Source organism: Haliaeetus albicilla, chromosome 4, assembly GCF_947461875.1.
Source record: "Haliaeetus albicilla chromosome 4, bHalAlb1.1, whole genome shotgun sequence".
NCBI classification, from domain to species: Eukaryota; Metazoa; Chordata; class Aves; order Accipitriformes; family Accipitridae; genus Haliaeetus; species Haliaeetus albicilla.
The window spans coordinates 52451078-52477050 of record NC_091486.1 but is presented as its reverse complement, the minus strand read 5'-3'; the positions used below and the strand labels follow the sequence as shown (position 1 = coordinate 52477050).

Below are 25973 nucleotides of genomic sequence, written 5' to 3'. Positions count from 1 at the left end.
TAAATTCAGAAAAATGAGCCACAAAACCCATGGATACTGTACAGAACAATTCAACTAAATCAGTTCAGCGCAGAAATCTGTGGAAACTTTTTTCCCTCCCAAATAAAAGTGTATGGGAATTTGCATTGCAGTCAGGTATACTTAAAGTGCACGTAAGCCATCTAATAAAAATTCCCCTGCAGTGTACGTCATACAGCTGTGTTTTATTATATTTGTGCTCTCTTCGTACTGACAGTGCCTTTATAACTGGATTACTCACATATCATCATTAACTCTGACACTCCTGGGTTTTTACTGCTTCCCTCGTTCCTGTCATCTTCTGCAAGTTTTATCCCTTCCTTGCAGAGGTGCCAAGGTGTATTTCTTTAATATCTTTTCAGCAAATGAATGTGGGAGCATGTAAAAAGTATGGTTTAGATACCACGGGCAGTAACAAGGGCTCTCATCATTTCTACTGAAAATCCCTATCAAATCTCTACTCTGCTTACGTATGTGTTAAGTTTTCCCTTTGCTCTGTAAGCTATAAATGAGGGGTGCTGCTTACAGTAAAACCGAAATGACCGAGGTGCAGTGCTGAGCTGTTGTTTAATCCTAGTTTTGATATTTGGTAGCCATTTCTTTCACTTGTGCTCCATACAAGCACTTAATTTTCTAGGTATCTACCATGTTCAGAATGAGCAGCTCTAAGAGTGTGTGTGTGGGTTTTGGTTTGGGTTTTTGTTTTGTAGTTTGTGTGTTTTTTTGTTTTTTTGGGGGATTTTTTTTGGTCCGTTTGTTTGTTTTTTTTTTTTCCCCTGGTGGCTGAATAACGTAAGCTATTGAATAAGACATGAAGACTTTTTACTTCAGACCTCAGGAAATTTGATTTTTATTTCTGATATCCAGCAGCTAGTTTGAGCTTGGGTCAGTTTAGCTCACTTTGCTATTGATTTTTTTCCCCTTGCTCTTTGTTGTTGCTATTTGAATGAAAGTTCTTTGGGGTAGGGACTGTAGCTTACTAAGCATTTGTAGAGAACTGAGCATACAGGGGGCTGAGGCCTCTATTAGACTCTTAAGTATTTCTATGCTGTGAAATTAAGCTGAACTCAAGGGTTACTTGAGCATACCAAGTTCTATGAGTCAGGTTTCTGTGTACATTGCCAGCTTTAGCTGAACTCAAGGGTATCAATTGATCTCAAAGTATTTTTATTGTGTTCGGGAAGAACAGATCCCTGGACTTTTGGTTGTGGACGGGGCTACAGCTTACTGAGCCATGCTCATTCTTAAGCTGTTCAGATTCCCTGTAGGAGCTTGCCTGAGGTGCTCAACATACTCAAAGCGTCCCACTTCAGAATGCCCAGAGTTCTGCAGGAGCCCGCAAGCAAGCTTAGCGAGCTCTCGCTTCCATGCGAACAGGGATGGTGGCAGGTGGGTCGGGATGTGAAAATAGGTTACAACCAATCGATTGACCCGTAGCATATGTACCTGTAGGACTTCTTGCAATATAGAAAATGTATTTTAATTATAGCAACAACTTGACAACCAGTATATGCAAAAACATTTCCTCCAGTGCTGTTCCCTTCATATTGCTTACACTGAGATCATAGAAAGAGAAAATATTGTGTTGATACTCAATGCATCCATGCAGTGACAACGTGAATGCACTTCTGGTTTTGGAGGTACTCAAAAGTGTTTGACTGAATAGGTTCATGTCCGATTCCTAGTATTTTGGTCCTTAGATTAAGTACATTAAAGTTATTCCAGCAGAATAACTAGAATTTTCAAAACCCAGTTACCCCCTTAATCATAAACACAAGGCAGCTTGACTGGTCTTTCTTGCCAACATGTGTTGTTGCACTCGGAGTTCCTTGGTGACAGAGTTTATAACAACATTTTCAGCCTCTGCTATTAAGACTTGTCAATCCAAATCTGGGTTTATATTTTGTTTCTGTAACAGGAATAGCATGAAAAGTCAGTCACTCTGAGAAGTAACGCCAGGAGAGGTGGCTCATCTCTTCAACGCAAAGTTCTGCTCTAGACATAGCCAGGTTCCTTGAATGGTCACAAGTGCTGCGTGATTTAATATAACATGTTAGGCAACATGTTGCATTTCTATGGAACTACATCCTTAAAACAGACTAAGCAATTCTTCTTTAACTCTTGTTTAATCGTTGAACAAACAATGCCAAAGAATTTGCTTAATTTTTCTCTTTTCACTCTCTGTCACTTGCCCTGTATTTTAAAGAGCAGTCATCTTGCTCTGGTTCGTCTGTGCAAACTGGGCGTTTTGGGCGATACATTGAGGAAGTTAAGAGGTTGTGATGACCTTTGCATGAACTGCAGCTGCATCGGCAGAGGCATGTTGCCAAAAGAAAGACTATAAAAATCCAGAAAAGGTGAGGAAAATGGAGTAAAAGAAAAGCTTTTTTTCATTAGTGTTTTGGACATCTCAATTTCTTGCTGCCCAGTAAGGAAGTCTCTGACAGGCACCTGACTTAATGCCTTTGGAAAATATGGCTCTTCTCAGTATGTCCCCAGCTGTCTGTTTAGACTCACAAAATACTTCTGAACACCTAATTTACAATGTCAAATTAAACTAACGTCCTTGATACACAGCTGTAGGTGGCAAATTAGAAGCTCTGGGGGTTTTGTTTGTGATTTTTGGTTTTATGTATACGCCAGTTAGCAAAAAAAAGAAATTGACAGTAATTTTGTGGATCTTTCAAGTTTTGCCAAAATTTACCCATAGCTCTGTGGGGATCTGTGACAGTCATCTTGTGTATGCATCTCCCATCTGAAAGTCTTGAGTTCAGGACAGTGGAGGAGGCAAATGAAATACCCGTTTTTTTGCTTTGTGTGTTTGTGCTCGTAATCTAGGTCAGTTAAATGAAAGCTCCTAGAATACCGAGTAGCCAGATAAATTTGGGATAGCTGAAAAGGGATAGTCCAAGAATAAGGAAGGTGTCCAATAGGACTGGATAGCTGGATTCAGGCATCAGAGATTTCCATGTGTGAGGCCAAGCCTTATTTCCAAGTTAGCCTCAGCTAACTTTAGAAAGAAACTAAAACAAACAAGGTTTACTCCTAAATCCTTTTGACAACTGTAGAAGCGCTATGTCCTTCTTACCCGAGTTGGCAACTGGCACTAACCCAGGACTGATACAGATGCAGTTCTGTCGAGAATGGCAAAAATACAACCTGTTCTCATGGGGGAAATCTCATTCTCCTGCCAGTAAGGGCTTCTTTTGTACAAAACGTTGGCCTACAACAGTACTGTTTTAGCACTGGATGTCGAGTGAGCTTGAAGCCATTTTCGTGGTCTGGAAAAATTTGTATCTTGTCTTTGTCTCCTTGCATAATGAGTTTGAAGTGTTCTTTTATCAGTGTAGGTAGGGGTAGTAGGATCTGTATGTATGTGAATTTGAGTTAATTTACTGATATGCAGTAGAATGGTAAATGAAGTTTTTCGCCATGTTACTAACTGAAGGAATTCTACTATTTCAAGTTAAGAAAATGAGCTGGTGAATTGTGTAAAGAGCTAGGAGTGCAGCTCCTGCCCCTTGTGATATGAGAATATCTTCCTTTCTTTAAAGCCGTTTTGCTCCAGAATGGGGTATTTCCAAAGATACTAGAAATTTCAGAGAAAATGTCAATGTGATGTGCTGACAGAAACACAGCTGGTCTTCCTGAAAGTAACTGGCAATCTGGTCTCTTCAGACCTATGCTTTGTGTACAAAATCTGTGGAACAAAGTTACTTGAAGTGTATCGCTTAAGTATATCGGAAAATTGAAAAAAATTGTCAGTTGCGTACTTTAACTACAGAAGATAATTGTTAATAGAGAAAAGTTATTTGAACTTTTGGTTTTGATTTTTAGAATCCAAAATCATAATAACAGATGTACAAGTGAAAGGACATGTATGTGAATTGTATATGGGGGCACAAGATCTTTTTACAAGTGAAAGATATGGACCTGTGTTTAGACTTAAAACCGTACTGATTCCACTTGGTACCAAAAATGGGTGAAAACACCATTTTGCTGCTAGTCATTTGGGGGCAGGAATTACTAACGCAGTTGCATCATGTTCTTTAAGGCTTTAGACATGCCAAACACACAAGCTTAAGTTGAAAAAGCTGGACAGCTTCTATGCACTTCCTTGGATACTTTGGTTAGTGTTTGCAGATTCCAGCCTTAATCTCTGTTCACTTACGACCTCCAGTAATTGCATCTGCATTGGTTCTCAATTTTCGGAAATATTAATGGGTCAATTCACCTGTGGTCCTTCAGACAGATTTCTTTGTGTACATTCAAATTAATTGTGTCAGAAGACATGATATACAACCTGTATGAAGTTAACTGCTAACACTTTGTCATTATCTTATTACTGTCTTCTAAGTTTTTCCAAGGTAAGTTTTTGTTATCAAGCTATTATAGGAACCCTTTGCTCTAAAACCAAATCAGTCTCTACAACACTTCCTGGGCTGTTGTGGCTTGTCATGTCTCTTCATTTCCAGCAAATGCACAGATTTATTTATTGATTGATTGATTTTCTTCCTGTTGGGAGTTGGAAAATGAAATGATGCATTTGATTCCCAATACTCCTAAGTGTCCATTGGAGTCACAGATAGGTAAGAAGTGTTTTTGGTAATAAACTCTGCTTTCAGGGGCAGTTCTATGCTACCTGTCGGCAGAAGGAATTAGAGTAGAGCAGTGAAGAAAGCAATACAGGTGCAAGAAACTCATGGGCTGTAATTATGCTACAAAATGAGATTTTAGCTAAAGAGACTCTTTAGTATAAGACCAGGCAGCTTACAGCGGAACAAACAGAATCAAAGTCTCTGTTTGAACAGTTTTCTTTTGGGCTGTAGGGTTTTAATACAACAGCTGAAGAAAGAAAGAATGGAGAAGGGGTCTGGCTTTTCTGTGGTAAGCATTTTGAATTTAGGCTGATTTGTGATGTAGGCCTAACGGTGACTAGGACTAGGTGCTTTGCTGCAGGTTGTCCGTGTTGAAGAAAACTCATTCGTAATGTACAATAATCGAACACCGTCACAGGCAGCAAAACTAAGAGCGAGAGGGGCGTTGCTCTGCACTCTCCGTACGGAATGCAGCGTATACTGATGTCGGTCCAAGAGCTCATCACGAAACAGAAGGCTTTAGACTTCAAGCCTGTAGTTCCAGCATCATTTTGAGCAAAGTTCCCAGAGTAACGCTTACAGCTTTTTGTGTCTCTGCTTGTGTTGTTGACAAGGGGGCAGGGGGGGAGAAGAAAAAGCCAATAGACAAGTGATATTCTGGGGTATGTTGGAGGAATACGGCTATAGCTTTGTATCGGTGTGACAGGCCAGGAACATTAACCGAATTTCACCTTCTACAGAGAAAGATTCAGCAGCTCAGCCTGGTTTTGCCCACTGTAAATATCCAGGTGGTAGAAACAGGAAATAAATCAGTCCCTTAGAAAGCAAGGTTGCGGTGAGTCAGAAATATGAAGTAGAGATATTTTTTTTTAAGCTGTTCAATCATTCTCTGGCTTTTCCGCTGTTTTACAAGGGCATGTTAAGAAATGTACCAGAGCTGTGGAAATTCTGCAGCCATTTCTCAGAAAACCATGAGAGAATTACTTTAACATATGTTTCCATCTTCTGCTTTTTGCATTTTTCCCCTCTTGTATTTCTTCTTCTTTGACCTGGTACAAACTTTTATATGCTTACAATTCTCACTATTCAAAAGAAACTTCACTTCATTGTTAGAATTTCCCCACAAAGTGGCATGCATCGTTTCCAATTAAATGCCATTCTCCTTACAATATTGTCATGTGCAGACCCGAAAATGATTGTCTGTTTAAACGATGCCTTAGAGAGGCTTTTTACTGGGCTGTCCGGGAAACAATGTGCTGTTCTGACTCTCAGCCTCAGGTTGTTAATGTGCCTCAGCACACTGAGGGCGATAAGGCGGACTTGTTGGTTTTGGTGTGCCAGAAAAGAAAAAAACAGGGCGGGAAATCTGAGCTTCCCTCCAAGAGAATTTAATGCTACTTCCACCTATAGACAAAAGGGGGTTTGTTATTAGCAGGGGGGTGCGCGTGACTCACTCTGTTAGAGGATGAATACGTGGATACGGTAGACGATCTCAAAACTGGAAACTGGCTTGCAAGCTGAAACGGGTTAGACCTGACTTGGGTATGCATGCAGTAAATATACATGTGGTAGTATTAGCATGTAACAATGAGTTTTTCTGTCATCAGACTTCTGAGGTGGCACATGTCACGTGGAGACATCGGACGGACGCTAGCCTTACAGTTTGCATCTGCGCATGTGTCCGTGTAAGCCAGCGGCCCGCTCGCTCCACTCGCCCGTCAGCGCCAGCCCGCAGCAGGCTGCGCAGCGTCCCCCGTCTTAAGCCTTTGCTTGGGGTGGTTCGAGAGCGTCCCAATTCCACCGGCCCACAGCCTCATGTTCAATTAGCAGGGCTCTTGCCCAGGAGCATCTTTGTGGTGCGGATTTCCTTCCCGGCACCGAAGTAAGGCAGTGGTTTTTACTATTCTTGCTGTTAACCTCTGTTGGTGCTTTAGATACATATACATGCGTGACCTGGGAAATGAATGTAAGGCAAGTGACAGGATCCAGCGGTTATGTGTGTGCACATGTGCAGCAGAGTTTCTGTATGTTTGTGGTGTTTAACTTAATTTTAAGACGTCTGGAGTTTTCCAACAGAGGTACCTAGCACTTTTTCAGGTAACTGTACGGTCTCTGAAGTTGGCTGGTCCTGAGCAGGCCACAGCTGCAAGCACAGAAAACTCAAAAACCATACCATAGCTATTTATTTTTTTCTGGACAAACAATTTTATTTTAGGTAATGCGTCTATACACTGTACATTCAGTCACTGTGGTATATAAGCATAGCTATTTTCATACATAATCTCATAAAGTCCTTTATTTTACAATATTATCTGCTTCAAGGGGAGGGGATGTGGAAAAGGGGGTGGAAAAGGACTATCAAGGTACACAGCGAAATAGATAAATATGCCAAGCTTTTTTCTTATTTTTTTTAAATCAGGCATTTATAAACAAGAAAGCATACATTACTTACATAAAAATAGTTCTAGAATAGTAGAGTAAGTCATAATATTGTCATTAGCAGCAGCATAGGAGAGACCAGGATAACAAAAATGTGCTGAAATGCTATTGGCTATTATAAATGTAAAGATTTATTTTTCTTCAATTGAAAAAATGTCATTTCTGTGAGTTCTTTTGATTAAAAAAACAAAACAAAACAAAAAAAAACAAAACCAAAAACAAAACAACAACCAAACCAACAAAAAACTTCTCTCAAAAACACATGGACTGATGAGAGGGCAGAATGGAAAGAAAATCAATCTTTTGGTAATAAAATACTTTACAGTGAAAATAAGGACAAATAAAATGCAAATGATGGAGAAAGGTTAACCCACATTTAAAACTTGCAAAAAGATTTTGTTTTGTTTTTCCTAACAGACAGCAAAGGTTCTTCTTAGTTAAAAACACAACTCATAAAACAAGACAACTACCAGGTAAGAAAGAGTTTTGAAAAAGTAAACACCATATACACTTATAATACAACAGTGTAAAATGAAAAAAAGTATTTACATGTTGAATTTACTTTTAACTTTTTTTTTTTACATTGGCTAGTTCTGTTTGAAAAGCAGAATATTATGTATACTAGTTAGCTGCTCCATAGATATGAATGTTATTGCTGTTGGTTTTTTTTCCCTTCGTTAAGTCTTCTTTCAGTAATAGAAACAATGAGTAATTAAACTGAATATACAAGTATTAAGTAATATATTTTTAAGTACAGGGAGAGTCAACAGCCTGTATGAAACACCTCTTCTCCCTTTTAACTTCTTAAAGGAAACTAAAGAGCAGATGAAATGAGAAGATGTGACTTTACAATTCCTACACTCACAGGCTGGAGTGCAAATGGAATGCAGCAGGGACTCCACAGTAAGTCAAAAGGAAAGCAGTTCATCTGAACGGGCTAACAGTTGTTTTCCTGAAGTGTTGCAGACAGAGAAATTACACACAGAACTCCCTCACCTTAAGCACCTTCACAAATTTTATTTTATTTTTTTTCCTCTGAAGACTCCCACTGTTTTGACAGCCCTTTTCTAGGATTAGTGTCTCTGTGGCCATCTTCTGACATTTCTAAAATAAATTACATGCACAGGAATTCTGAATTAAATTATATATTCTGCAGAAATAAAGACTTTGTTGTTTAAAATGTATTTAGGAAAGACAAAATTATTTAAGATAGACTCCTATGCTGTAAACCTGTCCTATTGATTAACTGCTGGTGTAGAATGTTTGTTCTCAGTCGTCTTGCACCTTATTTCATCTTACTGATTTTAAATCGTAAGTTATAGAAGTGTTTTTACTAGGAAGTTTTCACTCCCAAGGATCGCATACTGTTGAGTCTTAACTTCAATGTGAAGTTCATTTGTCATATATTACACTTCATCGAATTACCATCATGCATGGGTTTGTAACAATAGTTGTGAATTTATTTTGGGAACTTCTTTCTTGCAAATCTTATCCCTGTTGGATGTGAAGCACAGGTGATGCTGCTTGTTTGACGAGACTATTTACTGTTGATAAGCCTATTTACTGTGCTGTTTTTTTTCCTTTGAAAAAATGCAGATTTCATTAATTTTGGAGGATAAAAGCATCATATGCACAGCAGAAATTGTGCCAGTGAATCAGCATGCTCCCCTAGATGCACAAGAAAGAAAAACTATGTCGGGTGCTGCAGGTAAGTGGGCCGCTTTTCCTATGAAAAACACGGAGAAGGACATGTTGCCATTTTGTGTTGAGTCATAAGGGGTGAGACGCAATCAAAGCTCAGGGGAAAAAACCCAAACAAACAAAACTTAAGACGTAAGGCTTCAAAGAAGCTGGCAGTGGGGGTGGGAATACATTTGTTCTATGTGTAATTTCTTAACATGGCAGTAAAGCATAGCATATGAGGCTTTTGAAATGCACAATGATCAACTAAAGCTAAAATTATTTAGTTTCCCTTGAAGAAATAAGTGAATAATACAGATCTGGAAATCATAAGGCTGAGAACATTTTTATGCATACTGCATAACAAAATAAACCCTTTACATAAGACAGTAATAATGCCCATTAATGAATATACGTATGGCAGAGATTTTAATTCCATGCATATGATTTAATAATCGCAGAAAAAAACATACAAAGAAGAAAAAAAAAAAACCCCACATTAAAAAAACCTGCTTAAGCATAATCAAAATTCCTTTTGCATTGCACTTTAGAAGAGGAGATCTGCATCTAGACTCAGTCTCCAGCATCCCAAACACACAAGGGCAAACCCCTGTATAAACGGACAGTTTCATGTAATTTACTTGGTATAACTCTTTCTTGCTCCCAACAGTTTTACATTGTCCCAGTAATTGTACTCCTTTCATATTTCTTCTTTTTGTACCTAAAACATATATATGAACTTCTTTGTTAATGCTCACAGTTATTATAATGGTTATCATAATGGTTTCAAGCAAACAGCTCTTGTTTAAAAAAAAATAAAAAAATCTCTCTAATGTAAGTAAATACTATAATTTTAGGATTGGAAGCCGCTTTCTGTCTACTGGGAAATAATTTTTAAGATTAAATAGTTTGCATTAATGTCCAAAAAGCAAATAAAGATTACTGGAAATATGTTTCTTCATTTAGAATAACTTCTGTGTATGATGATGCATAGGGTTTTTTTTTCTTTTTTTTTTTTTTCCTTTTTCTCCTGTTTTTATTCTTTAAGGTAAAAAAAGTGTCAGCATTGCCTGTATAAGATGCTGAGAGGAAAAATGAGCTGGAAGGCACATCTGCAGCCCCAGATCAAATTTTCACTTTATGCCGATACGCTTGAGTGTGTAAGAGGTGAGTGTTTACGGGTGAAAATAACTTTTCTCTTGTTCAGTAAAGCACCAGCTCTCTTTAAGCACTTCCGGGAGCATCTCGACTGCTTCCCAGCTGCTGTTAGATACAAAGTCACGCAAAACAGGTTTAAAACTCAACCAGCAGCGCACTGGTCTGGTGAATTCGTATTTGGCAGCATTCGATACCTGCTGAATCCTCACTGCGTAAATGATGAGGCAAGGTGTCACATGGTGGAAAATGGGGTTGATGATTTTCACATCTGTTAGGCAGGGTAGAATCTAGAATGCTCGACTTGTAAACTTTAGAAACATGGAATAAAATGCAGAGTAAGATTGTGACAAAGTGCAGTTTAAAAAAAAAAAAATTAAAAAAATCACCACCACCACCACCACCAACAACAACAATAAGACAAAAGTGATGGCGTGCTGCATTTTTATTCCGGGGCTGCGGCTTGGATCCCAAAATTAAAGTAATTGCTCTTTTTAAAAACAAAAAAGTTTTGTTTTGTTTTGTTTTTTAAAAAAAAAGATGTAGGCTTATTCACAGCAGCAAAAATGTTTTTCTTTTCTGTAGTATCTGATAATGCGATGTTGCACTCTCCTTGGGCACAGAAATCCTGACTGACGGTTCATAATAAAAGCAGGTAAATACTGAATTTATGGTAAGATGGTGCAACAAAGACGAGTTTTCCAGAAAACTGAAAGCTGAAGTAAAGATTTCAGAATGACTTCAAAACGCATGTGTCTTCTGCTTTATTTCTCAACCGATCATCCATTTCCTTCCTTTATTTCCTTCTTTCTTTTCCTAAAGCTGAAGTGCTCTTGGATGAAGTGAGTCTTTTGAACACATCAGTTAATGAAAATGTCTTTAGAAAAGATGGCATGATTTGCAAACACTGAAGTCTGTAAGGCTGGGTTTGGAATTCTAAAGCGTACATCTTCTCGTCATCCCCCCCACCCCCCTCCCTCGACAATCCTGCATCTTCCTTTCTTCTTGTGTTCAGGACAGGAAATGAAGATAATTCTTTCTACAGAAAAAATCAACTTTGAAAAGCACTCTGAAATTCTCATACAACCACGTGACGGGATTAAAACTGTGACGGCTTCCTAGATGGCTGGAAAACTGCTAATGAAATGGCATCATCACCAGAGGGCTTCTACGTTAAGAATCCCAAAGCCTGTAACAAGTCATTAAAAATTGTGCATTGAAGGTTTTTTTTTGTTTTGCTTTTACAGGTTCATTATAAAAATCTTGTTAATTTTTTAATACCAAGTCTGTGTAATGAATTATTTTAAATAGCTTATAAGAAAAGTTTGTTTTTAAATTCCAAAATGTTCCAACAGGCAGAAGGGCAACATAAAAACACTGCCATGCTTGCCTTTACTCTGATTTTAGTTGGACGATGCTGCTTGCTTGGAGTTTGCCAGTAGAAAATTTGCTGTGGACTTAAAAGTATTTTGTTTATAAACACTTTGTGTTTTATAGGCACAGTAAGATGTTGTGCTATATGGGTTGGAAAAAAAAAGAGGCGTAATTCAGTGCTTCTGTTATAAAGAGTAACATTGGCCTTCCACCTAGTAAGAATCCATATTCACGGATCTGTGTGCCAAGACACAACTACTCACACATGCACTTACACACGTACCCCACGCATCCTCCCTTACTGTGCATATATGTCATTCTGTCGCTGTATTAGATGATGTGGTGGTTGTTTAGTTCTCCATGTTGCTCGTTGTGTTTTCACTGCTGGGTTGACTGCTTGATTTAGGCCACAGTTGTTCCTGAAGTTCCTTGACTACTTTTTCCAAGTGTTCCCGAGCCTCCCTTTCATGCATCAGGTCAGCTCGGAGCTGCTCCCTGTCAGCCTCTGCATGCTGAAGCTTAACCTGTAGGTCCTCAATCTAGAGAAAAGCAAATTAAGAGACATAATAAACTATTTTAATATTTCAGTTCCATTGTGATTTTGTAGACTTTAACAGAGACTAATGTCTTAGCACAAGGAGAGAAGAGTAATACAACCACATACTTCCAGAGATAGGATGATCAAAGTTGAGGTGAGGAAGAAATTCCCCTTTTCCTACTTTTTCCATACACTACTGTACAATTATGCAAGTGCAGTGTGTGAACTGTTTAGCTTGGACATTCTTAAATATTTCTGGTGGCTTAATAAGAAAGGTGGGTGAAAAACAGAATAGTTAAGAGTGCCTTCATATAACAGAACGCTGGGCACTGTACTTCTTAACCCATTCCTGTTATTTCTCTAGGCAGACAGCAATTCAGCAAAGTTTGTGCAGGCAATTTACTTTCAGATCTTTTACAGCAGTTATTCACATGAGTGACAAGAAACAAACTCAGTTGCCTATGTAAAAGGCCCATGTCTCAGCTATAGATTAATGTCCAACGAGCAACTGCAGCATCCTCTTGTACAAGAGCCATTGCAGCCTTCGTACTGAACCTAAGGAACTGTAAGGAGGCAAGACGGGCAAGGAGAATGTGGAGGTAGGGTGTAGAGGGCAAGGGGATTGTGGATATGGATGAGAGAAAGTTGGGACACAGCGAGTCCTCTGAACCAGCAGAAACTCTCCAAGCAACAGTGAAAATTAGCACCATTTCAACTCTTAAGAAAGAAGCTGGCAGGAATAGGTCCTAATATGTAGTAACTTTGCACAGAAATGGACTTAAAAGAAATACATGCTCCAAATAGCCTTAGAAGAGCTCACTTGCTGAGATCTAACAGTCTTTCTCTGACTTACAGCAAGACACACAGATGGCCTCAGCCTCCCCACAGGCCTCAGTAGTCTATCTTCCTATTTTGTACTTACTGATAACAGAGGCAGAGAAAAGCCCCACTATTCAAGGGTGGAAACATGAGAAAAACTGCACCCATTTGAAATATGCAATTTTAGGCCACAAACAGGTAAGATTAGCAGTTATCAAAGAATGCCATTTAACAAAGGAAAGGAAAACTTGTATGTTTTGGCCTAAAATGAAGGCTAACCTGCCACCCCATCCATATTTGGATCTCGGTATCAAGGCAGGAAAAAAGAAAGGCCTAAACCACCCTGATATTCAATAGGTATTAAGCAGCTAATACTTTAAGCTCACACAAAGACATTTACACCCCTGAATGTGTTGTATTTCCTCTCACGCTTGTCTAATGCTCTTTCTCTCCAACTAAGCCTGTCTAGAGAATTGTGGTTTCCTCAATAATAATAAGGGATGAACACAACCTAAGTGACAAACTTCCTGTGTGCGCTCCAAATTAAACATAAAAGGGATGTATAAAGCTTTACTTTAAAATTTCTTACATGACTTAAGAACTGAAGTCATACTGACATCTTGTAAAACTCAGACTTCGAAGTTACTTACTTACTTAAGGTATTTCTCGATTAAGTGCGTGCCATGCAGAAATTGTTGCGGTAGTTGCTAAACGAAGCAACTATTCCACACCCTGCGACATTAGTTGCCAGGTGACATTTTGCCCAGGCACAGCACTAAAACAGCTTTCGTGCATTTGGGGCTTAATGAGCGTCCTCACGCCACGGCACTGCGCTCTGGTGCTGTAACGGCAGCCTAAATACATACAACAGGACGTTGCAGTTGATACTGCGACTGTGCCATTAGTGGCTTCTATTAGAAAAGACAAAGCGGCAGAATATTCAGCAACTTGAGTTCTTTTTGAGGGGATTTTCGCCTGCCATATTAGGAAACCTCATTTATTCCCTCCCAGGGAGGGAACGTGGGAGACTGAAGGGAGACTGAAAATCCACATTGTCAAAAACCGTCATGCATATCACAAAGCAAGGGAGGACACACCTGCAGATTTGCAAAGCTCTACTTGGTACATATGGCATCTACTTTTTATCTGTGCTTGCTCTTGCCTTGGTTTTTTTTTTTGTTTGTTTTTTTTTTTTTTTTCCCCCCTCAAGTGGAAGTCAACTGCCGGTAACGCCCAGCGCAGCAGCTCTCAATCTGGTTATGTTTAGTCTGGACACCTCTTATCAGTGAGACATCCTGTGATGCTAGAGAGGAAGCCCGCATCATTTCCTGCTTCTGGTCTCCTGGTTAGACGTGTCTCATAGTGGTACAAGTGGACCCCTCCCCTTCCCGTTACTGAGAGCCTGGAGTTGTTAGAAGAGTTTCTGATTGCTGGTGCTTTTTCTTCCCCCCCCCCCCGCCCCAGCCCCCTCCTTAAAGTGACCACACCAAATATTGGCAGCTCACGCTTTAGGCATAACAACGTGTTCATGAAGCACGTGTGCTTAACAACATGCCTGGCAGGAAAGTGGCTACAGTGAACACGAAGAGGCCCCTTTAGCTTTTTAATCTCGCAAATGTACGACACTGACATTGCATTTGCATGTAAGCGCTATATCCCTGCTGTAGGAGTTTTGACTTGGGCAAGTGTGCTCTGTTTTTCAGAGCCCTCCTGCTGCTAACGCTTGCTCACCCTTGCCTTCTCATGCGTTTCTGAGCCAGGCTTTTAGCCTGGGAAGCAGTGGTGGGGACGGTGGGTTGCCAGTGGGATATTTAGGTGGGAGCAGGTCGGAACAAGACTCCAGGGGAGGCAGCTGTGGCAAGGAGAGGAGTCAGCCTTAATGAGAGGGGCTGTTTGGGAGCCCCTCTCCGTGGCAGGGTGGAGGGGGTTAACAATGGGTGTGGGACCATGCCCTTTTATAGGAAGTGCATTACTGGGCAACTGGGATTGTTTTATTGGAGGAAGGGGAAGGCAGGGCATGCAATGGATTCCTCTTCAGGGCTGTTTCTCACGGAAATCCAGGAGGCTGCCATTCTGCTCTCGGATCAGCCTGTTATGCTGGGTCATTTCAGGGGGCTTGGAACAGTGGATGGCCTTGCATTCCACATGCCCTGCAACACCAAGACACAACAAAGCGACTTAAGGATGTGCAGCCTGAGCTCTTGGTTCGCTTGGCTTTGGATGGTTTAAATAAACTTCAGAATCTTTTATTGCAAGAGAATCTGATGCAGAAAGGGTGGGGAGGGATTTTTAGGTGGAAAGCTTAAAGCATACGTGTTGCTTGTAACAACATGTTCCTGCATTCCTAGAACTTTCACTGAGATCTAACTGGAAGTCTTTTCTTAGACCTGCCTGTTTGCTGCTCTTGTGCTTCACAACTCTAAACATCACTCCTTCCCAGCACTGCAGTTTGCTTATTGATGGGCCTTGGTTTCTTCTCTTGTCTTAAATAGTTCCCATAAATCTAGGCTGATCTCTTCAAGGAAGAATACTATTAGAGAGAGTGGCTCTGCCTAATATTTACAGTACTGAAATGGAGCCCTGTGCATTGGCAGTGCCAACAGAGTATTAGCGGAACTGGAATAATGTCTAGCCTTTGTCTTACTTCTCTGTAAATGGTGATTTTCAGCTGCCAAATGTGCAAAGTTCTAGGCAGAACTGTGGGACTGACAGAGGTGGTTGGAGTGCAGGCAAGTTGCTAACACCTTGCATTAGGACTAGGGTTGTCAATTGACATGACGGGGGCAGAGGCGGTCTATAGATACGAGCTGGACTTGCATCAAAATAGACAAAACAAGGGCACCGGCATTAGAGGACAGACAGACACTTGAATCAACCCTGAAAACTGCAGAAAGAGTAAGCTTACTTGCTATTATAGCTTTCAGTGTTCGGGTCTTACCTGGGCTGAGTACTTGGCCCGGAGCCTGCCTGCTTCACAGCCCTTGTCGCACACCCGGATCTGCCTGGCTTGTTCCAGTTCCCTCTTCAGTCGTATCCGAGACTCATTGGCTTCCTTCATTTTCTTCTCATTCTCAGCTCTCAGACGTTCTATCTCTTTCCTTAAGTTGCGCTTCGCCTCTGTTGCTTCTCTCAGTTTCTCTTTCTTAGCCACTCGTAGGAACTCCAGCTCCTAGAATACGAAAGCAGTTAACTTGTGAGAACTGAGGAGCAGAGACAAAATTAGTGCAAAGAAACAGGACTGTAAAAAGGAAGCGATCCAAACTAAATTCCCACCTTCTGCTGGTAATGACCAAGGCGGCTCATGTCTAAACCTCATTCTGAACTTTGTACAAGCACTTCTCCTTTAAATCGACACTCAAGATACCCTGAATTCTTGGCTAATAAAAAGCTATACGCTACAGCCACATTTTGCTTTGTCAAGCAAAATAGCTGTGACCATCTGTGACTGAATAAAGATGAACTGCAGTTGGAGAGAGCTACTAGCAATGTGCTCTACACTAGCTCGAAGTTTCAAACAAACCAACTGTAATGCCTGCGCTTTAATTGAAGGCACTGAAGATGCACAACGTTGTGATAAAAGCAATTTGTGAATGCCCTTTGTGTACAGTGAAGCTGAACAAGAAAGTTTACTACTTGCTGAAGAAATCAGCATAAGCAGTTCCCTTTTATCAAGCCCCCAGAAAATCCACTTAAGGCAACTGCGAGAGAAACCAAGTTGTGTATCTTCTTTCCAACCCTAGGCGCTTTTGTTTTGCTACAGGTAACTGGTGTGTAGCCCCCAGTCTCTTGGCAACCAGCCAACGGCCCGCTCTGTCACAACATCTGGAAAACTCCAGGCTAAAACCTTAAGCTAAATTGAAACCATGCTTTGCTCTGGAAACTGCCGCTCTCACTGTCCGGGTTCTTAATAGAAGCCGCTACCTTGAAATCTCAAATCCAAGAGAAAGCCATTAATTGAAGCAGTAATGATAAGGAACCTGAATGGTACAAAGAAAGAAACTCCTAAGCTGTTAAAAAGCTGTTGGTAAAAGACATGCTCATCATAAGCACAAAAACGTGGCTCACTAAAAGGTCTGTCTCCTAAATGGTTAAATTAGAAACTAAAGTTCAATTTTTTTTTTTCCCCCAGAAGCAGCATTTCCTCTCTGTCACAGTCAAACCCTCACAGCAACGTGTTTCTGTTAAGTAACACTGCAGTCGGGTCATGGGAAATTCACTCTTTTGACAATCTCACTTCCCAGCCAGGCCATTGTTAGCCCAGCCTTGCCTTTGGAAGCGTGCACACATGTACTTTCTCTGTATGTGGAACTGGAAACCCACAGCTGCCCAAACGGAAAATGATGGCCAGATACCCTAGTCCCCCTTGCTCTGACACGTTGCTTGATTTAATGCCTCAACACTCAATTCTGCTTCATCGACTACTTCATGTAATTCCTGCTTTAAGTACACACTACATATTTAGTTTAGATATTTAAAAGTTAGCTTTAAACATGTATTACTTATAAATATTTACTTCTAAATACATAAAATAAAACATGTATTTACTGAAACACAAGGGAATGAAGTTATTTGCTCAAGGTGACAACGAGCGGTTCGGTTGAAAAGACAGCTCTTGGCCTGCCTTCTCTGGGACCTGGAGCTGCAGCTAGAACGTAACGAGCCATCTTCACGCGAGAGGTGTGCAGCACAGAAACTGGCTTGCTATACTGCAGCTCTTGCAGAAACTTCTGTTAAAATTCTAATCGCGATCATATCCACACACTTAATACCGTCTCTCTTTCACCTCCTCCTGCCTGCTAGTAGAATACTTGAACCCACTACTGCGGTTTTGGAGATTGGATTTTTTTGGTTTTGTTTTTTTTTTAAACACAGCAGCCGTATTAGACACAAACCACATCTGTGAGCTACTGTCCTTTGTTTCATTCCCCAAAGAAACAAAATGCCCCGTGCCAGCTAACGAGACTGTATACTGCTTTTGACCACCAGTACAGGTACTGGTTTTCTGTCTCCCCCGCTAGATGAAACAAGGCCCTTATCTTACAGTTGGCACCCCAGATGCATCTAATTAATGGATTACTTTTCTAGCTTGGTTACAGCTCCACATACAATATTCGAAGAGGACATGCTCATCATCTACAATGGCTCTATCTTCCATTTCTATGTACTACTTTTGCCCCAGCTGAAATGAAAAAAAAAAAAAAAAAAAAAAAGTTCACCCGCCATTCTGTTCAGCCACTGTGATTTGCTCATGGCCAGTACGTATCTGCAGCTTTTTTTGTCTGACCACTCTTTCTTTGATATGACCGATGTATCAAGGATTTCCAGAAATAAGGAGCTTCTTCACTGAATGAAGCAGAAAACCTTCAGTGAAGCACGGCTAATGGAATGCTTAACAAAGCCCTGTAGTTCAGCTCTTCATCAGAGTTTCAGCCAAGTGTCTCTGTCCCAGGAACACCCTCCCTCAGCTGGGCAACGGCAGGATATTCACAAATTTTTAAAACTACAGATAAAGCCTCCAAAAGGACAGAAACGTTTCTAGTTCAGTGAAATGAAAACAAAATAAACTGTGCTGGACTAGAAGATTTTTTTCAGTAATGAAAAGATGTTGATTTTGGTAACCATGGATTTATACCCCAAGGCAAAACCAGGTGGCAAGCTTAAAAATGTAGGAATGGTTCCTGTACACTTCGGTATCCCGGCTGAACTTACAAACAGTACCCCAGTAAAGGCTGTTGCTATTTGGGAAAAATGAGGCAATTCTTTTTAACACGAGACTACCTAAAAAGCTATCTTTCAGCATTACCTGGTGTAGACTGCGTTTGGCTTGCAAGGCAGCATTTAGCTTCTCTTCCTGCTTCACTCTCATTTTAACAACTTCATGGAGGAATTTTTCTTTGGCTTCTTTTGTATCTAGGCCACTGTCCAGGGCCTGCCGTAGGTGCTCCAGCTCAGCTTCCAACCCACTGCTGTGAGAGTCAGAATGTGGCGCAACCTCGTATGAACTGTTGACTGTGACTGGGGCCTGCATCCCAGGTGAGCTCATGTCCTTTGCAGAGCTGGATGAAGTAAAGGATGGGGAGGAGAGCGAGGATAAGGAGGACGTGACTGAAAAATAGAAACATCGAAAATTAATAAAAAAATGTCTAAACCTACTGTACCTCAAAATATGCTGAGGCCCTTTTGCACAGAGGAGATACTCAATATTCAATGGAAAAAAAACGGGAGAAGGATAATACTCGTTTTACACTTCGATACTTGAAATGCGATGAAAACGCAAACCTGACTGACTGAAGGCACCAACTTACAATTTGCCTGAATTGTGACTTTGGAATTTATGTCACAAACAGTGTTTGCTCCATGGGGTGCGAAGAAACAGATTTCTTCAGGGAAACCTACATCATCCTGCTGTTTTCAGTGGGCAAAATTTCTTCTTTTTGCACGAACTGCACGCACTGAGTAAGGACTGAACATACTGAGGGCAGCAGCAGAATTATTTAAGTGACATTAATGAGGTGATACCAGTGTCTTCCTCCGTCTTTTGCTGAGAGGCCCGATACCGGAATACTGTTCAAGAACGTACTGGCTCTTGATCTCTGCTTTCTGTATTCAACTCCATGGATGAAGTACTGAAAATGAGTGACCACGTTCTTTGTCTGACACAAAATTCCACACTTGCACGTGTGTGCGCTCTGGAATTTTTACGGGCTATTTGTGTGTATCCCACAAAGGCTTTTATAGAAGGCTCTTGATCAGATAGCAAACCATCGGTGTTTATGTGAACACCACATACATTTTGTCCTCTGCACAACATTTACCTGCTTTAATAAAAGACTCTGGGTTAGTGGACACCTGGGGTTTGTTCACGTGCTTCTTTTCGTCGATGCACGTTCCTCTCCCAGGAAAACACCACCACCCCCCCCCCCCCAACTTACATTTCATTCTTCATTTTCATTATTTATTAAGGTTGTATTTTTACATCCTGTTGAGGTATTAGGCTTCCATAATTATATTTAAAACACAACAGAAGTTAAACGGCTAACTCCTGTGGATTACTGAGGAAAATCCGGCACAAATAAAGCAAAATAAAGGCAGATAAAACTGTCACTTACATTCTTCCCTGGTTTCCACTTCAATTTCTGCTTCTGATTCCTTATCCTCCTCAGTGGCAGTAACAGTGGCCGCAACAGTGGCTGCTGCTTCTGGGATAGCTGTGTTCTCTGCAGCAAGTTTTCTTTTCCGCGGCTGGACAGTGCTGCTCAGTGGCTCACTGCTCCGTGATACTACTGTGGCACAGGGGGGGTTGCTCACAATTTTCTGTTGGGCTGGAGGTGCAAGTGCCACGTTGGGGGCCACAGCATTCTCAAAGCTTTTGTAGGAGTAAAAACTGGTTTAGAGGGGGAGGCAAAAGGAAGGAGAAAATAGTCATATTCTTGGCTTTAAAATGCTTCCCAATCCATGTGTTACACTGAAACTGCAAGGCACTTACTGGAATGACAGTGAAGTTCCATTGATTTACACCAGTTAAGAATCTGCCCATATATTTGCTTAGCGTTTTGCACTCATTTAAACATGGAGATGATTCATACAGCTAATCTCCACCCAGTTCAGAAGGGACGATATTCAAAGTGCCACATATTCTAAGAGCACCAAAGAGATGAGATCTCCCAGAGTCTAAATATTATAATGATGTTTCCTCATGATCTTCATGCATTATTGTTTTACCTAACTGCACGGTTTTACTTCTGTCTATCCACAAATGTTTTATAAACTTGGAGACAGCACTTCCTTAAGAAAGGCTACAGGAGCATATTCTTGTGTTTCTTTAGTTTTTGGACACAGCACGCATCTGAGTGCATGTATGGAAAATCACAGTTAAAAAACCCCCAACAAACCTATGTTAAAGGACAGTAATATTGTAACATCAAATACATAGAATTTTACAAAAAACGTAGCGAACACTGCCTTTGCAACATCATTCAGCATCTACTACATGGTGAATCTTCAGTTACATGTTAAAATTTCTCCTGAACCTGTTGAAGGTGGGTTTTTCCCCCCCCCCAAGACAAATTGGCCGAATTTCTCACAGGGATACCAAGGGCATACTCTTACACCAGTTTAGCCCTTCTCTCCATACCTAATTTAAAAGCCTCTTTAAAAGCAAGGATATATGCCAGTAGGCTTTTTTTTCCTCTTTCTTTTTTTTTTTTTTTTTAAATCAATCCCCACAGCTTCTAAGAAACTTGTTCATAAGGGCAGCAAAATATGTTCTCTGTAACACTCCCTAATAACACCTGGCTACTTTAGTCAAACTTTCCAAAGAAATCATTACCCTTAGGCAGAAATCTGGCACAAGGATTTTTCAGACGGAACAGTTCCAGTCTGGCAAAGGAATGTATAATTGCCCTGACACTTTCGGTTCTAACTATGACACCAGTAGTCCCACCTATTGTGGGTGGTGACTCATTCTTGTACCAGTTTAATTATGTTTCTATCCAAGAGCAGAATCTGGCCTACAGCATCAGCTTTCTGATGGGTCTTACAAGCTGAGGAGTCTTCAGCAGGCTCGCCTGCCCAGTGTGCTCTACCACAACCCCTCCAGGACCACTGGCCATCAAGAGGGATGGGGTAGCCTGTGCTGTCCGTTCAGTCCTTCATCTTCCTTTGGTATTGTCAATAGAGGAGGCAGCATGCAGCTGTGTTGGCAACATGCTGACCGGCCAGTGTTACAGAGCTGCTGCAGTCACCAATTGGCAGTTGCCTGGAAATAGCTGGCTGGTCCCTGAGCACCTGCCCCTAAGAGAGTAACTCAGTCGTCCTTTAAACAGTGAAGCCCGAGAACTTCTGATGACTGTACCCCAAAATGATCATAAGTTCATAGAGGCAGCCTTCATTTCAGACTTTTATGGCATGTTTCACCTAAGAAAACCTGTTTAATGAATGCACAAAATATCAATACTTTTTTTTGTTTCCCTTCTGCGAATTAAAACACTGCAGCTGCAAATGCTTTTTAATCTGATACTAGTGGCCTGACTGACTGACTGAATTACAAAGCCACCAGTTAACAGTGCAAGGGAACAAACATAAAGCAACTTGCTGTCAAACAGATCGCCGCGGCTGCTAACCCCATTCTCCCTTCAGTTCACGTCTCCTTACCTGTCTCGGATCAATGCGGGAAGATGGGTTGAGAGCTCTTTCTCATTTGCTGATACAGCAGGGGACCAGGGCCGGAAAGCGGAGAGACGCTGACGGGGATGGACACAGCCAATACTCTGGGAAGGAGGGGAAAGGAAAATAAGTGAATACGAGCAATGGAGTGCTAGCGATGCTTTTCAGTACACTTTCTGTTACCTCTAAAACTACTCCCCCACTGGCCAGGACCTACTTACTTAGTAGATTCCACTGGAAGAGGTGAACTGTACTAATGTAAAACCTCACATTTTTTCTTTGCCAGTAAGTTATATGTAGTTTACAGAGGCCACAAAAGGCTCCTGAGTCTTGCAGGATTCTTGTACCTCAAAGGCATGAAGGAATTGCTTACTTCATTGGCACAATCAAAGTCAGTGAACACTGGAAGATGGCAAGGAAACTGGGAGGACTGTATAGCTCAATGTTTTCTAGGAAAAGGGTAGATATGTTACTAATTTAGAAAACCTGGGCAAGTTCTTTATCTCATTTTCTCTTCTGGTTTCAGCACAGTGATGCTACATGCTAATTTGATCTCTCTCTTGATTACAAAATATTCAGCAGTCACCTTGTTAGATGAACTGGATAAGGACCGTAACCAACTGGACTGTTTTTCCTTCTCAGTAGAAGCTGGAGATTGGGAAGCAGAGTCATCTATTTTGGGCTTTTTGGAAGCAGGAGGATCTGAAGAGACCTGAAACAAAGACAGGCAGGAAAAATCAAAGACAGAATTACTCATTTTGCAATCAGCAAAATTTTGTGTTTAAAAGAAAGACAGACTGAGGTTTTTTTCTGCCTTTTTAAACCTAAGGACAAACAAAGGAGTGGAAACAAGGGACAGACACAAACTATGACATAATGGGGCTTCATTCCTTCATTTAAAATACTCCGACAAAGCGTAGATGGTGCAGGAGTATAGGCAGTAATATAAGTGAGACATTCACACCATGTTGCAGAGAACCATCGGCCTTTTATTATTTTTGTATGCAGAAAGGTAAGGTTTAATGTGGTTGCTGAACTGGAAAGATTATTTTAAACGAGAACAGAACAGACTTTGTTATTCTGTTTGCAGTGGTTGTTATGCCGATGACTTCACTACCCCACAGCTGCAGTGGATTCTGGGGGTGCTGCCAAGAGCTGCTTTGCCTTTTCCACAAGTGGCTCAGCTTGGCCCATAAATCATCCTCAAGCATAAGAAAGCCCTTTGGCAAGCAAAACCCCTTTCCTTCAACACTGTGAAGGAATAAAATTCCTATAGTCCCAGCGTGGCTTGCAAAAAAATTGGTAACTACTGGTTTAACTGGTGCACTGGGGATACCAGCTTGAAGGCTTGCCAGTACAAACACATCTATCAGCAGGGAGGGAGAAGGTTCTGGACCTTATGCTGCATCATGACTAGAAATAATAAGAGAAACACACCACCTCAGTTTCTATTCCTTTTGCTTGCTTTCTTTTTTTTTTTTTTTTTTCCAATTCCAAACTCTCTACCTTTCCATATTCCCATTCAACCTGGTTCTAAGTAACGTGGCAGAACCATGCTGCAATAACTAGTAATCACTCGTATTTGCATTAAATTTTTTCATCCTTACACCTCGCTGTGATTTTTGTGGGCAAACAAGTATTTATACAGGTGTGTCTGTAAAACACAGGCACAGCAACATTTTGAGAGCCTGAAATGCTTCAAAACCAGGTCTATTTGCCAACGAAAGAAAGGCTCTTACTCGCCAGTGTCTTGTGTTCTGAAAATCTGTCCCCTTCAAGGCATCTTAAATTGGCAACTTAGAGACTGCTTCTCCAAATGCTTATTCACTCCTGAAAATTGTGATCTAAATGACTTCACCTGAAGAGTCCACGAGGCACTGAAAGCAGTACTGTTAAAATGCACTCCTCCAGACTCCCGACTGACTTCCAGGCAAACCCAACAGCTATGTAACTAGAACAATGCCATCCCTTTTGCACACCTTAATTAGGACGAAATTATGACCTCATGTCCATGAACAGTCTACTACTTTCATGGAAGCAGGGCAGTAGTGTGGAACTATGGCTCAAGCCGACGACTATCTAGCTAATGCCAGTTCATCTGGCAGCACGCACCACTCTTACCACTTCTACAGCCCAGTGCGCATAGTAACGTAATCAAACCAAGTCTGGAGGTTTTAGTTAAACATTCCTTGGCACTCTGGAGCTTGGGGCAGCCTTCCATATGCAGCAGATGAAGAAGAACGACATGGGTGTGTATATGTGTAACCCCGAGTACAAAATTAGCCCGTGCCAGTGCCAAATGCCAGCTTCAATGGATTTGCAGAGGATTCTTTCGGCGCAGCTTCAGGCTTCCCTAGGGCTGACTCTTGTAGTGGCGATGGCGTGGTCCCTCCCATCTAACTCAACTAAGAAAAGGCATTTCTAAACACTTTTTGTAGAAAACGCAGGACAATGCATTGGAAAAGATTTGTTTTTGCTTTCAGAGATGCTGTCTGTGCAGAATTAGTGACAGCATTAGAAAGGTATTTGGCAAGTGACTACTGATCCCAACCCTATCCACTGGGGATGGTGAGCTGTGTGGGGAGGGGAACTTGGGGTGGAGGGTGGGGAGGAAGGGGGGCTTGGAATGAAAAAGGCAACAGGTGGCAAGACTCAGCATGGAAACCCGTTCCTCCCCCCGACCATCCGCGCTCTGCTGTCTGCAGAACATTCTGTTCAGGCAGGCGTGGAGATGGCCATCCTGGGCCCGGTTCCCCCTCCGCCGCACTCCTCACACAGCCGGAGTGGGATCAGTACCACGGGTCACGCGTAAAAAAAATCAGCTTCGGGAAAAGGAGAGCAAGTGTCAGGTTTTAGAAGGGTTGGAGGACAGATATTTCAATAGAACAAGCTCATTTGCATTTTTAAAGAAATCGTGTCTTATCTCCAGCTTTCTCCACTGTCCCCCTTCTTTCCCCTTTAAAACAAGGCTGACACCAACGATCAGGAGGGCTCTGAGCACACAACATTTCAGTGGACCTGGGAAATGATGCTTAACCTTTTGTTGCCAGGAGCGAGTATTGATCTGCTAGAAAAAACCAGCAGTAAACAAGGTGTGTGCATGGAGGAAAACCAGGTTTGCCTTCCCCACAGAGAGATGGAAATGGAGTGAAAAAAAGGGGAGACAAAAGCAGGTGCTATGTGGGGCGTGCAGATTTTTCTAACTTCAAGTCACCTCCCGTCACAGGACTTCAGTATTCCTAACAAGCTAGTGCTGTCTAATGTGGTAAAGCACTTCAGCTGGACTCAAAAAAAAAAAGGACTGCTGCCAACGTAATTCTTGAACTGCTGTGATCACCTCCGCCAGTTTTCTTTCCATCCACTATCCCATTTTGTTTACACAGATCATCTGCTGGTTGAGGCAGGAATTGCCTCTCGGTACATGCTTTAAAAAACCCACCATGCCTTCAGGTTCCATTTTAACAATGGAAAAATGTAATAGTTCTAGTAGTTTCCCACCTGGTCTATGAAATACTGAGGCACTACACGTTGCTATTAGTCAAGAAACGGAGGTTCATCTCTGAAACTCATGAAACACAAGGTTTCTGACTACAACCTGTAGTCATTTGATTAAACTTTTGCTCTTGTGTATTTTTATCTGCTTGGACATCCCACTGAAAACACTTTCATACCCCTCCACAGAAATACTGTGGCTGTGTCATGAACTCATCAAAAATTCCATCTATAAATATCCAAAGCAGGTCAGTAATGTACTGTACTGCACTTCCCTTGTTTTGTGCAGCCTTCTGACGCTGAAAGAGGCAGAAGCAAATTTGCTCACAACTATAGGAAGATACTTAGATGTGGAACAAGACTAGATACTGAACACAAAATCGTCGCTTCATATGACTCACCGATTACATCCCACTCTAGGACAGATTCCAGGCAACAACATACCCCACTCTGACACTTCCATCCCAGCCACAGCAGCCAGCAAACCTTGGTATTGGCTCAAATATGGATGATTTTATTTCATTTTCTCTCTTTGCCAAATAATGAAACATACAAAGTTGCAAAAGAAATACTGAAAATCTGATGTAACTTTTTTGCCATCTTCATGAACAACTTACGAAAAACTTGAACCCAAACCCTAGAAGACTGAAATAAATATTTCCTTATTTCCTATTCAGTTTTTCTTCCATTGCAGG

At 41.3% G+C, this 25973-nt stretch overlaps 2 protein-coding genes across 3 annotated transcripts in view; one reads left to right on the top strand and one right to left on the bottom strand.

Moving 5' to 3' along the window:
* MORN1 (MORN repeat containing 1) overlaps positions 1-7950 on the top strand; it is a 182196-nt gene extending 174246 nt beyond the window's left edge. The window contains exon 13 of the mRNA XM_069782786.1: positions 7866-7950. Coding sequence (XP_069638887.1) covers positions 7866-7889 — 24 coding nt within the window. The 3' untranslated portion in view covers positions 7890-7950. The remainder of the gene's footprint in view (positions 1-7865) is intronic.
* Positions 6798-25973, bottom strand: part of SKI (SKI proto-oncogene) — a 153080-nt gene continuing 133904 nt past the window's right edge. For both annotated transcript variants that reach the window (XM_069782743.1, XM_069782744.1), the window contains 6 exons: positions 22373-22498; positions 21775-21890; positions 19731-20005; positions 18425-18726; positions 15560-15790; positions 6798-11803 (listed from right to left, as the gene is read on the bottom strand). In XM_069782743.1, coding sequence (XP_069638844.1) covers positions 11615-11803; positions 15560-15790; positions 18425-18726; positions 19731-20005; positions 21775-21890; positions 22373-22498 — 1239 coding nt within the window. In that variant the 3' untranslated portion in view covers positions 6798-11614. The remainder of the gene's footprint in view (positions 11804-15559; positions 15791-18424; positions 18727-19730; positions 20006-21774; positions 21891-22372; positions 22499-25973) is intronic.